At 45.5% G+C, this 16,159-nt stretch overlaps 1 protein-coding gene across 1 annotated transcript; it reads left to right on the top strand.

The window, feature by feature from the left end:
- Nucleotides 1–8,930: 8,930 nt before the first annotated feature.
- LOC129403659 (keratin-associated protein 17-1) lies at nucleotides 8,931–9,699 on the top strand. The gene has a single exon (XM_055133531.1). The coding sequence runs from the start codon at nucleotides 8,931–8,933 to the stop codon at nucleotides 9,285–9,287; it is 357 nt and encodes a 118-aa protein (XP_054989506.1). The 3' UTR covers nucleotides 9,288–9,699.
- The last annotated feature ends 6,460 nt before the right edge of the window (nucleotides 9,700–16,159 follow it).

The following is a 16,159-nucleotide window of genomic DNA, read 5'->3' as shown; positions in this document are numbered from 1 at the left end:
CTGGCTTCATGCAAGGCAAACGCCCTACCCGCTGTGCTATTGCTCCAGCCCATGAACCAACTACTTAGCTTCAAATCTTTCTTCTGAATTTCCCTGTTTCTCTCCACCTTCTCTATTAAATTCTTCAATAGAGTTGAAGAGAATTAGGGTCCTGTTCTGCATTAGGCTTTGGTTTAGGGACTGTTGTAACTCATTTTATCTTCTCTTTAGACCACTGATACACTCTCCACATGAGCAACAGAGAGTAAGCTTTGCTTTCTTATCATTTGTTTGTTCTCTGGAGTAGCACTTTTCTTTCCCTTCCAGATCTTTAGTCTTCACATCTCGGCTAACTGGCCCAAGAAGCCTAGCTCTATTTTTCAAAAAAATATTTTAATTGAATAACTGTGAATTACACAGTTACAATATTATTCATGATTGAGTTTCTGGCATACAATGTTCCAACACCAAGTCCTTCACTGGTGTCCACTTTCTGCCACCAATATTCCCAGTTTTCCTCCTACCCCCTGGCCTATCTCTATGGCATGGGCTTTTTTTAATCACTTGTATCACTTGATATCCCATTGATCTTCAATTTGCTTGAGTGGGCTCTAGTAACGTCTCCATTCATCCCTGTCGCGTGCTAGTGTAGCCCAGTGATATCTACTCGCTCCAGGAACAGGAAGAGCCTCAAACCATTCATTCAGGGTTTTGACAAAGAAGTCTGACCATCTCATTGGTGGGCAGCCACGTGGTCTTTTGACGTCCCGTGGAATCTAATCAGTAACAGCTCTAGTCCAGCAGCTTTCTCTGAACATGACCGGCCCATCTGATTTTTGACGCATCGGTAAACGAGACAGTGTCCCTGATTCTTGACCATCAATGGAGGTCAGAACTCTGGATTCCTACTCTCACTTGAGTGAAACATGATACTCCTAGCATAGCTCTTTCGATTCCTCTTTGGGGATCCCCGAAGAAGGGATGGGGTTCCCATCCTGTTTGCGTAAGGCCCAGGTCTCTGAGCATATGTTAGTGCAGGAAGAATGGTGGAGTTAAAAAGATGTGCCTGGAGGTGGAGGTCCTTCATCTTCTTAACCACTTCTTCGACGCTCTTGAAGGCATTCCACACTGTTCTCTTCCTCCTGCACAGTTCTGGCGCCAAGTCATTCCTCATGTTGAGTTCTCGACCCAGGTATACATAGCTGCTGCATTCAGAGAAGTTCGTCCCATTGAAAGCAAATGCAGCTTCAGGGACTAGTTCGTTTTTTTTTTTTTCCCAATTATTTATTTATTTATTTTAATTTTTTTTTAAATTTTATCACCATGTGGAAAGTTACAAAGTTCTCAGGTATATGTCTCAATTATACCGTATTCAAACACCATCCCTTCACCAGTGCCCATATTCCACCACCAAAATCCCCGGTATACCCCAGCCCCCCACCCCAACTGTATAACTGATGAATTTCACTTCATTTTCTCTTCACCTTGATTACGTTCCATATTTCAACACAAAACTCACAATTGTTGTGGGAGTTATACCCCCAAACAAGATAACCCTACTAAGGAAGCATTTGATCATTAGTTTTCCATTAAGAGATTGTATGTTTTCAGGTTTTAGAAAAGGTCGCACGGCCGCTAACGTGTCCCAGTCCTGAATCCCGGAGCCATGTCAGTTGCTGCTCAGTGTCGCCAGGGCTCCATCTGGAGAAGGTGTGCAGGCTGCACCTCCTCCTTCCAGCTCCCGGTGTTGTTGGCCCCAATTCGGATCCGGAGCATTTTCCGGGCCGCTTCTCTGTTGAATGTGACAAGATGGCGCCGAGGGTGGGTCGAGGGCGTGACTTCCAGCGGCCGAGGGACTAGTTAGTTTTTCATGAGCATCGTCTTGTTGAGATTCAGCTGCAATCCAACCTTTGCACACTCGTGGTGGAAGTTGGCCAGCATCTGTCCCACTTGGCTAATGTTTGGCGTTATGAGAACGATGTCATCAGCGAAGTAGAGGTGGTGTAGTTGCCAACCGTCTATCTTCACTCCCATTCCTTCCCATTCCAGTCATTGCATGATGTTCTTGAGGGTGGCACTGAAGAGTTTTGGTGAAATAGTATCACCCTGCTGCACCCCTCTCTTTACATCAATAATAACTTCTTGTAGAATGGTGAGATCCTGGTGGTGAATCCTCAATACAACTCATGGGGGATCTTGATGTACTGAGTTTGAATACCCTGTTTAGCTAGGGCTTCAATGATCGCTTCAGTCTCAACAGAATCGAAGGCCTTTTTTAAATTGATGAATGTTAGACAACGGCATCTTGAACTCTCATGAAACTTCAATGAGCTTGGTCACTATGTGGATATAGTTGATTGTGCTGAATCTTTTTTGGAACCCGAATTGCTGGCATGGTTGTCCTTCGTCTAGTGTTCTGCCTATTCTACTCAGGATGACTCGAGTGAACAACTTGTAGACAAAGGACAGGTAGATTGGGCGATAGTTGCCGATGTTGTAGATGTCTCCCTTCTTGTACAACAGAACGGTCATGGTAGTTTTCCATTGGGACAGGTAGCATGTGAAGAGCTGAGCCACTGTATTGATGAGTACTGACGGCAGATTCTTCAGATGTTCAGGTCTGACCTTGTCTGGATCAGGTGCTGTATCCATCTTTACTGACGAAATGGCATGTCGGATTTCGGAAGGGAGGACATTGGGAACGACATATCCATCCTGTGGAATTTGGTATGTGGGCAGATGGACATGACTGTTGAAGAGATATGAGTAGATGTAGTGAATAATCCTCTCTATTGCCCTTCTGGAAGATGTGATAGATCCATCAGGACATCGGAGGGCAGTCATCTTAGTCTTGTAGTTGGTGAAGGACAGGTGAGTGTTGAGAATACTTTCCCTGCTTCTGCTGCATCAGCCAACACTGCTGCTCTTTGAGGTCTTCCTTTATCACTTCTCTGCACAGCTTTTTGAGCTCGGACATTAGATTGTGGTTGTTGAATGAGATCAAGAGTTTCTGAAGACTGGTGTCTATTTGTGGCTTTCCCACTCTCGGCATTCTTCGCGCCGTCATGGAGGTGCTGAACCAGTTGACTGTATTCCTTGTCGATGTTGTCAATAACAGCATCTTCACACGTTGCCGCAATAGTGCCAAAGATCTCCCAGTAGGTGGTCAGTCTGGGAGTTCTCTTCTTAAACTTAAACTTTGCAGACCTTTCTCCTTACTCTGTGAAGTAGAATTTTGCACAAAGGAGACAGTGGTCCAATCTTGTTTGGAATTTTGGACAACAGGGTCAGGCAAAACCTTCAATTGAATATGATGTAGTCAATTTTATTGTGGAACTGTTCACTGGGAGACAGCTTAGATTCGGCCTTCTGGAACTGTGAGTTACCATGGATAGTCTTGGTTGACATGATGAACTCAGTCTCTCATCCTGTTCGTTGCATTCTAGGCCATGGGACTGGGACCCAATGTTGAGTTCTTGGGGCGATCTTCTCGGTCCTATCTTGGCATTAAAATCACCAACAATGATCTTGTAGAAGGTGTGGTCTTCTTTTTAGAGCTTCTCCAATTCCATGTAGAATTCTCAATTTCTTCTTCATTGTAGTTGGTTGTTAGTGCGTAGATGACGAAGATGGAAACTGCCGGCAGTGAGCTACATCTATTCAAGTGTAATCGTCTGATTCGGGTTGTTAGGCATTTGAATAAATCAATGCTCATGGCCAAGTTCGTGTTGACAAGGACACCGACACCACCGATGCCTCTGTTGTCTCATGTTCCGAGGAACAGTTCTTCTCCAGTGTCGAAAACAGTGTGATGTGATCGATGCTTTCTCATTTCCGTCAGACCAATGATGTCATACTTTGTTCTTTTGCTCTTGTACCATCATGTCCTCGATGGATGTTTCTGATGCCAGCGTATGTGCTTTGAAAGTACAGACAGTCATTTTAGTCTTTCAAACACAGATGACCCACCCTACCAGAGCCAGATAAATACCTCACCAGCAGATCTCCACTACCTCCACTACCCAGCCACTGCCACACTCCAGGCCGCTTTCCGGACACTCGGGCTAAGCCTCACGCATGGGTGAAGCCCCTCAGAACCAGGTAAAGCAGAACTTTGCGAACTTGGACTCCAGGCTCAACGAAACCTGGGCTTTTTTTTTCAACCCCTCTTTTTTCCTCTCCTTCCCCACCCCTTTTCAGGCACTGTGGTTTATAATACTGTCATTGACAGGGTGTCATGTGAGTCATTTGAGCTTTTTTCAGTACCTAGTCCTGGTCCATAGTGCAACTTCCCTCTATTGTTGTTGTGGTGGTCCCTCCCCTGATCTATCCCACTTCTCTCACTCCCCTCCCTCCACCTGTGGTGAGCTTCCTTCTAAGGACCAGTTCTCCTGCTCTTTGTTTCCATTGCCTTTGGGCTTTAGCTATTTACCTACTGTGTTTCTTTATATCTTGTGTATGACTGAGTTCATTTTGTATCTGTCCCTATTCCTCTGACTCATTTCACTCTGCATGATGACTTCATTTTTTCTTATAACTGAGTGGTATTCCTTGTGTAGATGTATCACTGTATCACCGTGATCACTGTCATCCCGTTGATCATTGATTTGCTCGAGCAGGCACCAGTAATCTCTCCATTCATCCTAGCCCTGAGATTTTAGCAGCTTCTCTTTACTTGTTCTTCCCAGCGGTGTTGCATTGGAGGCTCTTTCAGGGTAAGGGGAATGAGACCCATCATTGTGTAGATATAACATAGCTTAATTATCCAGTCATCTGTTCTTGTGCACTTGGGTTGTTTCCAGGTCTTGGTTATTGTGAATAGTGCTTCAATGAACATAGGAGTGCAGATATCTTTTCTACATTGCCGTTTTTGGCTGCTTGGAGTATATTCCCAGGAATAGAATTGCTGGGTTGTATGGAAACTCAATTTTTAGTTTTTTGAGGAATGGCCATATTGTCTTCCAAAAAGGCTGAACTAGCTGACACTCCCACCAGCAATGAATGAGAGTTCTCTCCTCATTCCATCCCCACCATGCATCCACACCAACACTGGCTGTTCTTTTGATGATTGCCAGTCTCTGTGGTATGAAATGATTCTCATTGTTGTTTTGATTTGCGTTTCTCTGATGATTAGTGATTTAAAACATTTTTATATGCCCTTTGGCCATTTGTATTTCTTCTTTCTGTTCATCTCCCCTCCCATTTTTTGTTGATGAAGTTTGGTTGTTTCTTTTCTTTGTAAAGTTCTACCAGTGCTCAGGTTTTGACAGTTCTTGCTCATATTTTAATAAGATCCAGCTTTTGATTTAAGGGAGCAATATATGACTCTTCACTTCACTTGCACACTTAGAGGCTATTGCAGAGTTAGGAGTTGGTCATGATTTCAATATTGCTGTGTCTCCTGAAGAGAAGCTGGGAGTCCTGAAGAGAGGGAGAGAAATGGGAACGGTTGGCAGGTGAAACCATCATAACACACACATAGTTATGGCTTTGTTCACCGTCTTTTATTGGTTCAATATGTGCTCTTCATGGCAATTATAACAGTAACGTAAAATATTACTCATCAAAGATCACTATAACAGATTTAGTGATGGTAAAAATGTCTAAAATATTGTCAGAATTACTGAAACACTGTTGGAAAAATGGCATCCATAGACTTCTTCAATGTAAGCTTGCAACAAATCTTCTATTTACAAAACCCACAATATCTGTAGAGTGTAATTAAAGGGTGTTTACCAATAAATGACTGTATAATAGAATACCACAAAGAACCTTTTTTATGTATTGATGGGGGTTAGCCCTAAATACCTCCTTAAGAGGGTAAAAAAATAGCACCCACCCCGAGTTAGGAACAGCATGCGTATTTGCTGCCATTTGTGTTATGGACAAAATAATACCTACATGTATGCATCCATTTTTGAACCTATCTCCTTGTAGATAGGCAACAGAATAGCCAGTGTTTATCAAACAACATTGGCTGCTCACTGTTCTAAGTGCCTTCTCTATCCACTTCCTATATATACTAACTAATAATTTTCACAATAGACTTCTGAGATTGGAACTTTTATTATTATAGTTTCCATCTTATACATGAGGAAATTCAGATATCAAATGGTTCTGGAGAACTGGGAACAAATGGGAGAGTGGGACTGAGGAGAGAAAGATAATGGATGGAACAGAGAAAGAGGAGGGAGATATGGGTGACCCACCCTTTTGTAACTCTCATGGGAACTCTCACACCTACTAGAAGCAGCCCCTAATTTAAATAATGATTGGACTAATTGTTTTGTGATCTTCCCCTATGACTTCAGTAGAGACCATATTTTGGATTTTAAAGTTTGGACTTTCCCTGATTAGTGTGGGAACTATGTGGTCCCAACTTCTAGGTGATGCTGGACAGTGACAATGAGCTAGAGCATCCTGCCAGCCGAGAGATCAAGAATGAAGCTCTAGCTGAAGGTGGACTATAGACCGAACATGATGGCCACTTAAGCCTGTATTGCAAACCACAACACCCAAAGGGAGAGAGAGAGTAAAAAAAAGGGAATGCGCCTGCCACAGAGGTGGGGGGATGGGGGGTGGGGTGGGGGTAGGGTGGGACGGATACTGGGAACGTTGGTGATGGAGAATGGGCACTGGTGGAGGGATGGGTACTCAATCACTGTATGACTTAAATGTAAGCACGAAAGTTTGTAAGTCTGTAACTGTACCTGACGGTGATTTATTAAGAAAAAAAAAGAATGAAGTGCCCACTTGCCTCTCAGTTCAGAATTCAATCAGCTGCATGAGACAGTCAGCACTTAATTCTAAAACAGGCTTGTGTTAACCCAGCTGAAGGTTGATACACATGCGCTGTCCATTTTGAGGCTGGATATGATACATTTAGCGTAGGTTTTTTACTTGCATTTTGACTTACTTCATATATGTAAATATATATATACATATATAATAACTTTGAAATCCACAGCGATTCCAAAAGATATATATTTTTATATATAAAATACACATCTTCTATGTATCTTTTTTAAAAAGTCATTGTGCATTAAGAAGTTAGAAAACTGTTTATGATTTTTTTCCATTAAAGATACACTCACTGGGGTGGGGGGGCGTCTAATCTCTTTGTTAACTGGTGACAATCTGGAAAAGAACATGTCTGCTCTGGTTGCTACTGCATCATACCTACCCGGAAGCGGCCGTCTGCACACGAGGTGGTAGAAGCAACATTCAACCGTGAGCCAGAACATCTGGGTTAGGGGTCTCATCCAGCATCACCATATCCTCTCCAGACACTGCTGTCATTTCCTGTAAAAAAATTCTTGGAGTGAAGTTCAGGTGATAGTGACCTTAAGTGATAATAGTTTTTAGTTCTAACATTCCACATTCTGTGAAGTACTGAGCATCTTGTCAAATGCTGATAACCAGTCCTCTGCCCCCACTCCCCTCTCTCTCTCTCTCTCTCTCTCTCTTTAGGAGGTGCAGGAGGCGTTACACCTGACAGTGCTCAGTACTTGCGCCTGGCTCTGTACTCAAGGATCATCCCTGAGGGACGATGCACCGGTGCCAGGAATCAAACTGGAGTCAGCCTCAATGAAGACAGCCTCCAAATTCCTATTCTGCCTGTTTGGACCCCTTCTTGTCCTTAAAGACTTTCCCTCCAGGTCCACTCAAAGGAAAAAAGGAACTTGAAAAGGAGAGGCTATGCCTCTAACCCAGAGTCCCACACTACACCCACACCCACCTTTCACCCTCAAGGGCTACTCCCACCGCCTCCAGGGGGCTGAGCTTGCAGGCTGGGGGAGGGGTGTTAATATTCTAGGAGCATGGCAGGGTACCAAGGCCCTAAGTGAAGACGAATTCTGACTGAGAATTTACACATGGACACAAATCTTCTTGGAATTCTAAACTCTTTCCAAAAGCATTTTATTCCTCACCTATCTTGTTGAATGCTAGTCGCTCATTCTGCCAGGTGGTCTATTAGGCGGGAACTCTTTGAAACAGTGCACAATGGTCCCATTTCAATGCAGTATTTAGGTTCCTTCCCTCCCTCCCTGTCTCCTTTCCTCCCTCCTGCCTCCCCTTCCTCCTTTCCTCCCTCCCTCCCTCCCTTCCTTTCCTCCTTTCCATCTCAACCTTCTATCAATGACAGGCCTGCCGCTGGGGTGCTGGCCACTGCTCTCCAGCCTTAAACCCCTGGGTGCAGTCCAAAGAGGGAACGTGGCTTCCAGCCTCTGGCAGTTTTATGACGAGTCTCATTCATAGGGCAGTGATTACTCACAACTGATGCTCACTGACCAAGCCCAACAAAAGTGCGGCACCCTCCGAATACCACTCACAGACACAAATATTTGCCTGGCTCACGTGGACCAGGAGGAGGATGCGCAAAGCCTCCGGGAGGAAGCACATGATCTCACTTCCCAGAGCAGCCTCCGGCTGCAGCAGAACGTACAGGGCATCTAGCCTTAACCGTCTGGGTTTGCCAGGGCTCCCATTCATGACCAGTGTGTGTGTGTGGGGGGGGGGTTCCAGCGACCAAGCCGCCTTTCCTGCCCTCCCTCGTGGTGGGGGGCAGTGGAGGAGATGTGGAAGCAGCCGTCATTCCCCAGCAGCACGCGAGGCTCCCTGGCCCGCCTGTCCCCCACGGGGCTAATGATGGACGGCAGGCTGATGTTTGGGCTTGATGACAGGTCTTGGGGAAGCTGTATTTTTACCCTCTGGACAAATAGCAGTTGGGCCGAGTGGGGCTCTTTTATGAGTTGAGGTACTCAGGGTTGGAAAATAAACAGGAGGCTAATGAGACGTTCGTATGGAAACTGGCATAAATAATAACAAAGGAAGCATCCTGTCCTCGTGCCCACACCCTCCCGGGAGGGGCTATAAAAGCCGTCGCTCAGTTGGCCGCTGTCAGACGTGGGGGACCTCCGGCCGCGTTCCTGACCTGCGACCTGACCACCATGGGGTGCTGCCCAGGGGACTGCTTCACCTGCTGCCCGCAGCAGGAGTGCTGCGAGGAGTGCTGCTGCCAGCCCGCCTGCGGCGGCGGCTGCTGCGGGGGCTGCTGCGGTTGCTGCGGCTGCGGCGGCGGCGGCGGCTGCGGTGGCTGCGGCGGCGGCGGCTGCGGGGGCTGCGGCGGCGGCGGCTGCTGCGGCTCCTCGTGCTGCGGCGGCGGCGGCTGCGGCGGCGGCGGCTGCGGTGGCGGCTGCGGCGGCTGCGGCGGCGGCTGCTGCGGTGGCTGCGGTTGCTGCGGCTCGTCGGGGGGCTGCTGCGGGCCGGTGTGCTGCCAGCCCACGCCTGTGTGCGACACCAAGTGATGAGGAGCCCTCGCCCCGCCGTGGAGGCCGACCCCGGGCCCAGCTGCAGCGGCTCTCGGCGGAGACTCCCCCCCTGTCTCCAGGACCTTCTCTGCGCGCCAGACAAGTGTCCTGTCGTCCGTCCGCGGCCCCCACCCCTGCAGAGGAGGGCTCGGTCCCCGCACCGAGCCCCAGCGTCGCCGGGCGCGCGGAGCAAGAGCCAAGAGGCAGCGAGAGACACGTTCAGACTCCCGCCCCCCGCGGGGAGCCCCGACGACGCTCGCAGGCTGCGCCCCGCTGACTTTCCTCGCCTGGACGTAGGCTTCTTGTCACCGGGAGGCGTCGGCTTATTCGAGGGCGCTTTGGGACTGACCCCTCTCCCAGCTTTCTGCTGCTTTTGAGATGCAAACATTCCTCTTGGTTAACTTCTTAATAAATTCGAGCATGCTGGCATAACCAAACTAGTTATCCTGCCTCTTCTTTCTCTCCCTCTCGGGCATTGGGGCACCCACTGGAAGGTTTTATTTGGGTTTTTGCTTTTTTTTTTTTTTTTTTTGGTGCTCCTTGAAATGCTCTTTGTGGCTCGCCAGCATCGGAATAACCGACGGGGATAGTTGCGTAGGAAGTTGCCCGCAGAGCCCAGATGCAGATCCACAGGGGCAGGAGATGTGGGCTTTTCAGCTAGAACCCAGGTGTAGACTAAAGCTCTACCTGGCTGTTCAAGACTCATGAGTGGAGGCTTTATTTTTATTTTTATTTATTTTTTTTAGCCTTTTGGGTCACACCCAGTGATGCTCAGGGGTTACTCCTGGCTCATGCACTCAGAAATCACTCCTGGAGGTGCTTGGGGGGGACCATATGAGATGCTGGGGATAGAACCCGGGTCAGCAGTGTGCAAGGCAAATGCCCTACTCGCTGTGCTATCCTTCCAGCCCTGGAGGCTTTTTGGGTTTGTTGTTTGTTTTGTTTTAAGGCAGACCCAGACGCTGTATCTTTAGATTGAATAACCAGGGTGGGAGCCCAGAAACCTGTTTTTCATTTATTTATTTTTTTTCTCGGAGGGGGCATGCTGATGCTGGCCAGTTTTGAGTGAGAGGCATGCTTGCTGCCACTGCAGTTCATCTAGAAGGTTCTGCAGAAGAACTTCAGGCCTGCTCAGAACTTTCTGGCTAAGTCAGTGGGGTGACTTTGGGAAAGCAAGTGTGGTTGTGAAGGGAAGGGATTCCTGAGTGGGGACCTCAGTGAGCCCACAGGCTCTAAGAACATTCTGGGAAGTGGGGCTCCTTCTTGCCGCCTCGTCCTGATCAAGATCTCCTTTCTGGGTTCTTTTTCTTGGTCCTGGATCCCGCCTTTTCTCTTCTGCTTGAGTCCCAGGCACCTGGGAACCACTGGAAGGCAAAAATTTAGGAGAATTGATTTGACTTCTTCCTATAAGTTATTTAAGCTTCATGTGCAGTAAAACGAATTCAGAGCTAGCTCTGGAAGAATTATATTTATTTTTAATCCACAAAGCAGTTTCTTCAATAAAAAAACTATATTTTTGATTTATAATCAAACATAACAGTGATTCCTAACTATGAAAAAAGAGAAAATATAGAGAAGAAAATATAGCTCTCTGAATGCTCACAACTCAGTTTATTACTGACCTATTATCTATCCTGAGTTCTCTCCTAAGCATATTTATAAATGAAAAAAGATTATGTTTATTTTACATCCTTTGCTTTTAAAAGACTTTTTTAAAAAAGTCATCATTTTGCAGGTATGACTTACCTATAATAAAAATATTTCCATTTTAGTGAAGAGTTTGATGAAATTCAACAGTTTTATATATTTCAGCAATTCCCAGCGCATCCAAGATATGACTTTAGTGCCAGGGATTAAACACATATGGAATAGCCAACTGAGCATCACTGGGTGTGACCCTAGTCTTGCCTCCCCAAATCTACTCAAGATTTTTGGGCTGATTCCAGTTTTTTTTGCTATTAGGAGTAAAATTTGTATGAACATTCATATAAGTCCTTTTGTGTGGACGTATTTTTGGTAACCTGGGTGGATCTGTCAACCGGACTGGTGGTTTAATGCTATGACCCAAGGATGCACTGCTGTGCAGCCTGAGAATCCAGACATTACCTGGGCTGCATCCAGAAATGCATAGAGAACCAACCACATGGTGCCATGGATTGAACCAGAATCAGCCATATGCAAGGGATATACCCAACTCCTATCCTACCTCTCTAGCATCTTAACATGTTTCAATTTATTTTGGACCCAGCAAGCTACCAAGAGTATCTCGCCCACACGGCAGAGCTTGGCAAGCTACCCATGGTGTATTCGATATGCCAAAAACAGTAACAACAAGTCTCACAATGGAGACATTACTGGTGTCTGCTCGAGCAAATCGATGAGCAATGGGATGACAGTGATACAGTGAGACCCTGCAGTTGTGTTTTTGGGAGAAATTATAAGTGAATGTTTAACTTTATAAGAAACTACCAATCTGTTTAGCAAAGCACTGGATTTTAAATTTTTACCATCTATATCTGGGAGTTTCAGTGGATCCTTGTCTTTGAAAACATTTGATATTGTCAGTTTTTTCTTTTCAGTTCAGCTTGTCTAGCAAATACATAGTAGAAGCTCATTGTGTATTCTTTATCTCTAGTTTGTTTTGTTAAAAAAACCCACAAGTATTATTGAATTTGTATTTATTTTTCTTATTAAAGGATTGCTTTTGCAGGCAACTCAAGATTTAACTCTGCCTGGCTTAAGTCGCTAATATTTTTTTTTTTTTGCTTTTTGGGTCACACCCAGCAATGCTCAGGGGTTACTCCTGGCTCTGCACTCAGGAATTACTCCTGGCAGTGCTTGGGGGACCATATGGGATGCCGGGGATCGAACCTGGGTCGGCCGCGTGCAAGGCAAACGCCCTACCTGCTGTGCTATCGCTCCGGCCCCAAAGTCGCTAATATTTTAATTTTTGTTCTGGTTGGGGTCAGGTTGGGATCAGTGTTCTAAGAACTGGCCTCTAGCCCCCAGGAAAAAATTATAAGCAGAGCAGGATTGTGTAAATGAGAAAAACTTACAAACAGGCCAGTGGATATACTCAGAGGCATTGCATAGTTGTGGTTCGGAGTGATTCTTCCACTGTTCACTTGAATGTTTATCATTTATTAAATTGCTCATGGTCATGATCTTCCTGTATTACTAGCAGAGGATTGTCCTTCTTTGCTATCCACAGGCATCCTCATTCATTCATTCATTCATTCATTCATTCAATGAATATTTGTGATTATCCTCATGTTTCAAACGCTCCTCTGAGTGCCAGGTAAACATTAGTGGAAAAAGTACTTTCTTGTCATCCTGGTGCTTAGGTAAAGTCAAGGGAAATAAGAAACAAAATTGAATGACAAGAAATAGATTAGATAGTCCACCAAACAGCTGATGAGCCAGGAAGGATTCTTTGCAGAGATGACACTCCAATATAATACATGCTGTTATATCATTTTCTCAGCTGAGTCACTGAGGCATTCATTGGGAAGTGGGCCACCTCTGTCTGGAATTTTGTTCCTGGTTTAGCTGAGGAAGAAACAGTGGAGGTGGAAGAGCTGGAAATGCCATCCTCTTGGGCGTGTTGGGGACCCATCTGCCTTACCTTCACAAGGATCTCTACAATGCTCTGGAGGCCCACATCTGAAAATAATGGCACCTCCTGTTCCTAATTTCTCTCTTTTATCCCCTGGATTTTCCATATTTGGCCTCACCACTCTAGTCCCAAGGCACTATCCAGTTCGGGTTTACCACCAGGAAGCTGCTAGGTAACTACTTTACATCCCCAACCTTTTTCGCTCTCCTTCTCCAACCCTTCTCCATAGTCAGAGACTTTTTTTTAAAGGTAAACTGGGTCAAATTATCCAGGTTACAGTATAAAATCCAATATTGGCCTCACAAAGCCTTTCATGACTGAATGGTAATTTCTCTCTTTCCATCACTGCTTCTTCCCTTCTTCCTGTCCTCTTACACATTTTATCCTAGTGATGGAACCTTTTGTTACTTTCCAAATGTACCATGATCCTTGCCTTTGGTTTCCAAAGTTGATTCTTGTCCTGCTCTTACCACCTATTTCATTCTTTTTCCTGGAGGATTCAACTTGACCACTTCTTCTTTTTATTTTAATTCTTAAAATTTTATTGAATCACCGTGAGATAGTTACAAGCTTTCATGTTCTTTACTTGAAAATCCTCTCTTAACTCCCCCAAAGTCTTGATGTTTTTCCTGGGTGCCACCATAGACTCCTGTGTATTTTACAACATAAAAAAGGAGCCCACCTAAAATTGGGCTCCTTGTAGTAGCAATTACAATTAATTCTTTTTTTTTTCCAGATCTTTCATACAGATCCCCATGATGGCCAAGTTGAATGAATGAATGAAAGCAAAACAGAGCGAACAATTGCATGAATCAATGATTGGATGATGAATGAATGGCATAATGACTCAGTGTTTCTAAAGGAGAGTCTGCCTTTTGCATTGGCAGTGAATTACTTGGTAGAGGCAAGGCAGGTTCTTCTCTGAACATGGATGTCAAGCCTTGATGTTTGAAAACCAGAGGGTTTGTTTTCTACCCTGGGTCTTTCTTTTTTTTAAATAAGAATCATGCATCCTCCATTTATCAATTTGTGTGATTATCAATGTTCAGCAATGCATCTATCTGTTCAGTCATTCTTCAAATACTTATAAATCTGTTAGTATACTTTAGAGAACTTCAGTTCCTTCCCAGGAGATAGTAGAGCACTGAAATACCAATAATTTCTTACCTGCTAAATTTTAAGTTACAAAGTTTTCATGTTTGAGATTCAGCCATACAATGATCAATCACCCATCCCTCCACCAGTGCAAACTTTCCACCACCAATGTCCCCATTATTTGCCCCCACCATACCAGTCCTCACCCTGCCTCTATGGCAGACAATTTCTCAGATACTCTCTGTCTTCTTTTGGGCATTTTATTTTGCTTGAATTTTTTCAGCACCATTCAAGCCTGCCTTCCAGGGGCAGATGCTAGTTCATTTATTTTTCCATTGCTCATTTTGCATATCATGAGAGGTCACGCCTCCGAGTAAGTGGCCGTGTACTTCTGAAATTCTAAGATTGTAAAGGGTTGAGTCCCAGAGACATCTCTGTAGGGAGCTAATCCATTTTGGGATTCAACTGGGAGTTTCTGGACCTGGCTGTTGGTGAGCCAAGATGGCGCCCAGAGGCAGGTTGTAGATGTGGCATCCAGCATCAGGAGCAGATGGGGAGCTGGGACACTGCGGCCCGGCTCTGCTGCCGCCATGCGGCTTGGAGACTTATTTCTGGAACCCACATAACTGGACCTTGCTTGTGTAAGCTCACGGTTGCTGGGATTCCATCTGGAGTAGATGGGGAGACTGTTCCTGCTCCATCTGGGGTGCCCGGTTGAAGTCAGCTGGGTATGGGGCCTGGAGAAATCTCTGGCGCTGTGGTGCCCTCCAGGACTCACTGCTGCTGTATCTCACTCTGGGTCTTTCTTAAAGAGTGACACTGACACAATGTTTTCACAAAACACTTAGGTGCTGGTTTTGGCTCACAAAGTCCCTGGGAGAGAACTCTTCTCTTTTCTTTTTATCCCTTGGGTCTTGGAAGCTTCTTTCTCTTTGGAGACATCACAAGCACCAGAGGCAAGGATAAATCTGGAGATCTATTGAGTGTTTAAAACAGAGTGGGTGGAAGGTAAGGGAGGTGAGAAAACAGAAAAAGTAGGTCAAATGCTTTCTAGGGACAGGTGGAGCTGGAGCCCAGAGTTAAGACTGCTCAAAGAACAGGGTGGCAGAGAGCAGTGAGGGCAGAGCCCTCGACATTGGCTTCTGAGAAAGGTTGGACAGACAAGACGGTGAAGAGGCATGAAAAGAATCCTAGATTAGAAGGCATGTGATCTTTAGTAAATCACCAGCTTTTTAATTCTAATCCCCTTTCGTTTGGGGCTGTAGAGAGACTGCAGTGGGCAAGGCACTGGTTTCCCATGTGGCTGAAGTTATGTACTGTCAAGGGAAATAAGAAACAAAAAAGAACAGGAAATGAACCACATAGTCCACCAAGCAGCTGATGAGAAGGGAAGGTTTCTTTGTGGAGATTATACTCCAATAGAGCACATGTTGTTATATCGTTTTCTCAACTGAGTTGCTGAGGGATTCGTTGGGAGGGATTCATTCCTTTGTCTGGAATTTTGTGACTGGCTTAGCTGAGGAAGGAACAATGGAGGTAGTAATTTGCTCCCAGACAACACATAGGGTCAGTCCCCTGAGTACCACCAGAAATAATTTCTGATCTCACACCTAGGAGTAAGCCCTGAGCACAGTCAAGTGTGGCCCCCAAACCAACTCCCTTTCCTTTCTTCACCTACAGTGGAGGAAGAGGAATCCCTGCCAGATGAGACTACTAGTGGTTTTGTATAAAAATTTTGTTGTAAGTTGTAATCATTGAAATTCTGTCCAGATACCTACTCTGCCCAGTACGCACTGTGGCACCATCTCAGAACACCTATATGACTCCATCAAGTGGTCATTGCATGGCCTGTCCATTTGCTTGCAGGACACTGAGACCTAGAGAGTGGAGCAGTGTGTTGTGTCCAGCACCTGGCACGGAGGACTAGAGGGTGGCTCAAGTTCCTTGTTTCCTCCTCTGTTCATAAGGCTTGGAAACACAGAACACGTGGCTTGGAGGTGAGGATGCTTATGCGAAGATGACCTGTAACTCCTAAGATTCCAAATTTAGCCTGTCAATAAACAGATACTTCCTTTATGGGGACATAAACAGTGCCCAGTTCAATGAAGCTTGGCATAATAAGATGTTCCTCTGCACAGTGGCCCAAACAGCAATAAGG

Source organism: Sorex araneus, chromosome 3 (genome assembly GCF_027595985.1).
Source record: "Sorex araneus isolate mSorAra2 chromosome 3, mSorAra2.pri, whole genome shotgun sequence".
Taxonomy (NCBI): domain Eukaryota; kingdom Metazoa; phylum Chordata; class Mammalia; order Eulipotyphla; family Soricidae; genus Sorex; species Sorex araneus.
Note: the sequence above shows the minus strand (reverse complement) of the source record. Positions and strands in the feature narration are given on the sequence as shown.

Coding starts and splice junctions, on each gene's coding strand:
- LOC129403659 (XM_055133531.1), top strand. CDS start 8,931: ATGGGGTGCTGCCCAGGGGACTGCTTCACCTGCTGCCCGCAGCAGGAG.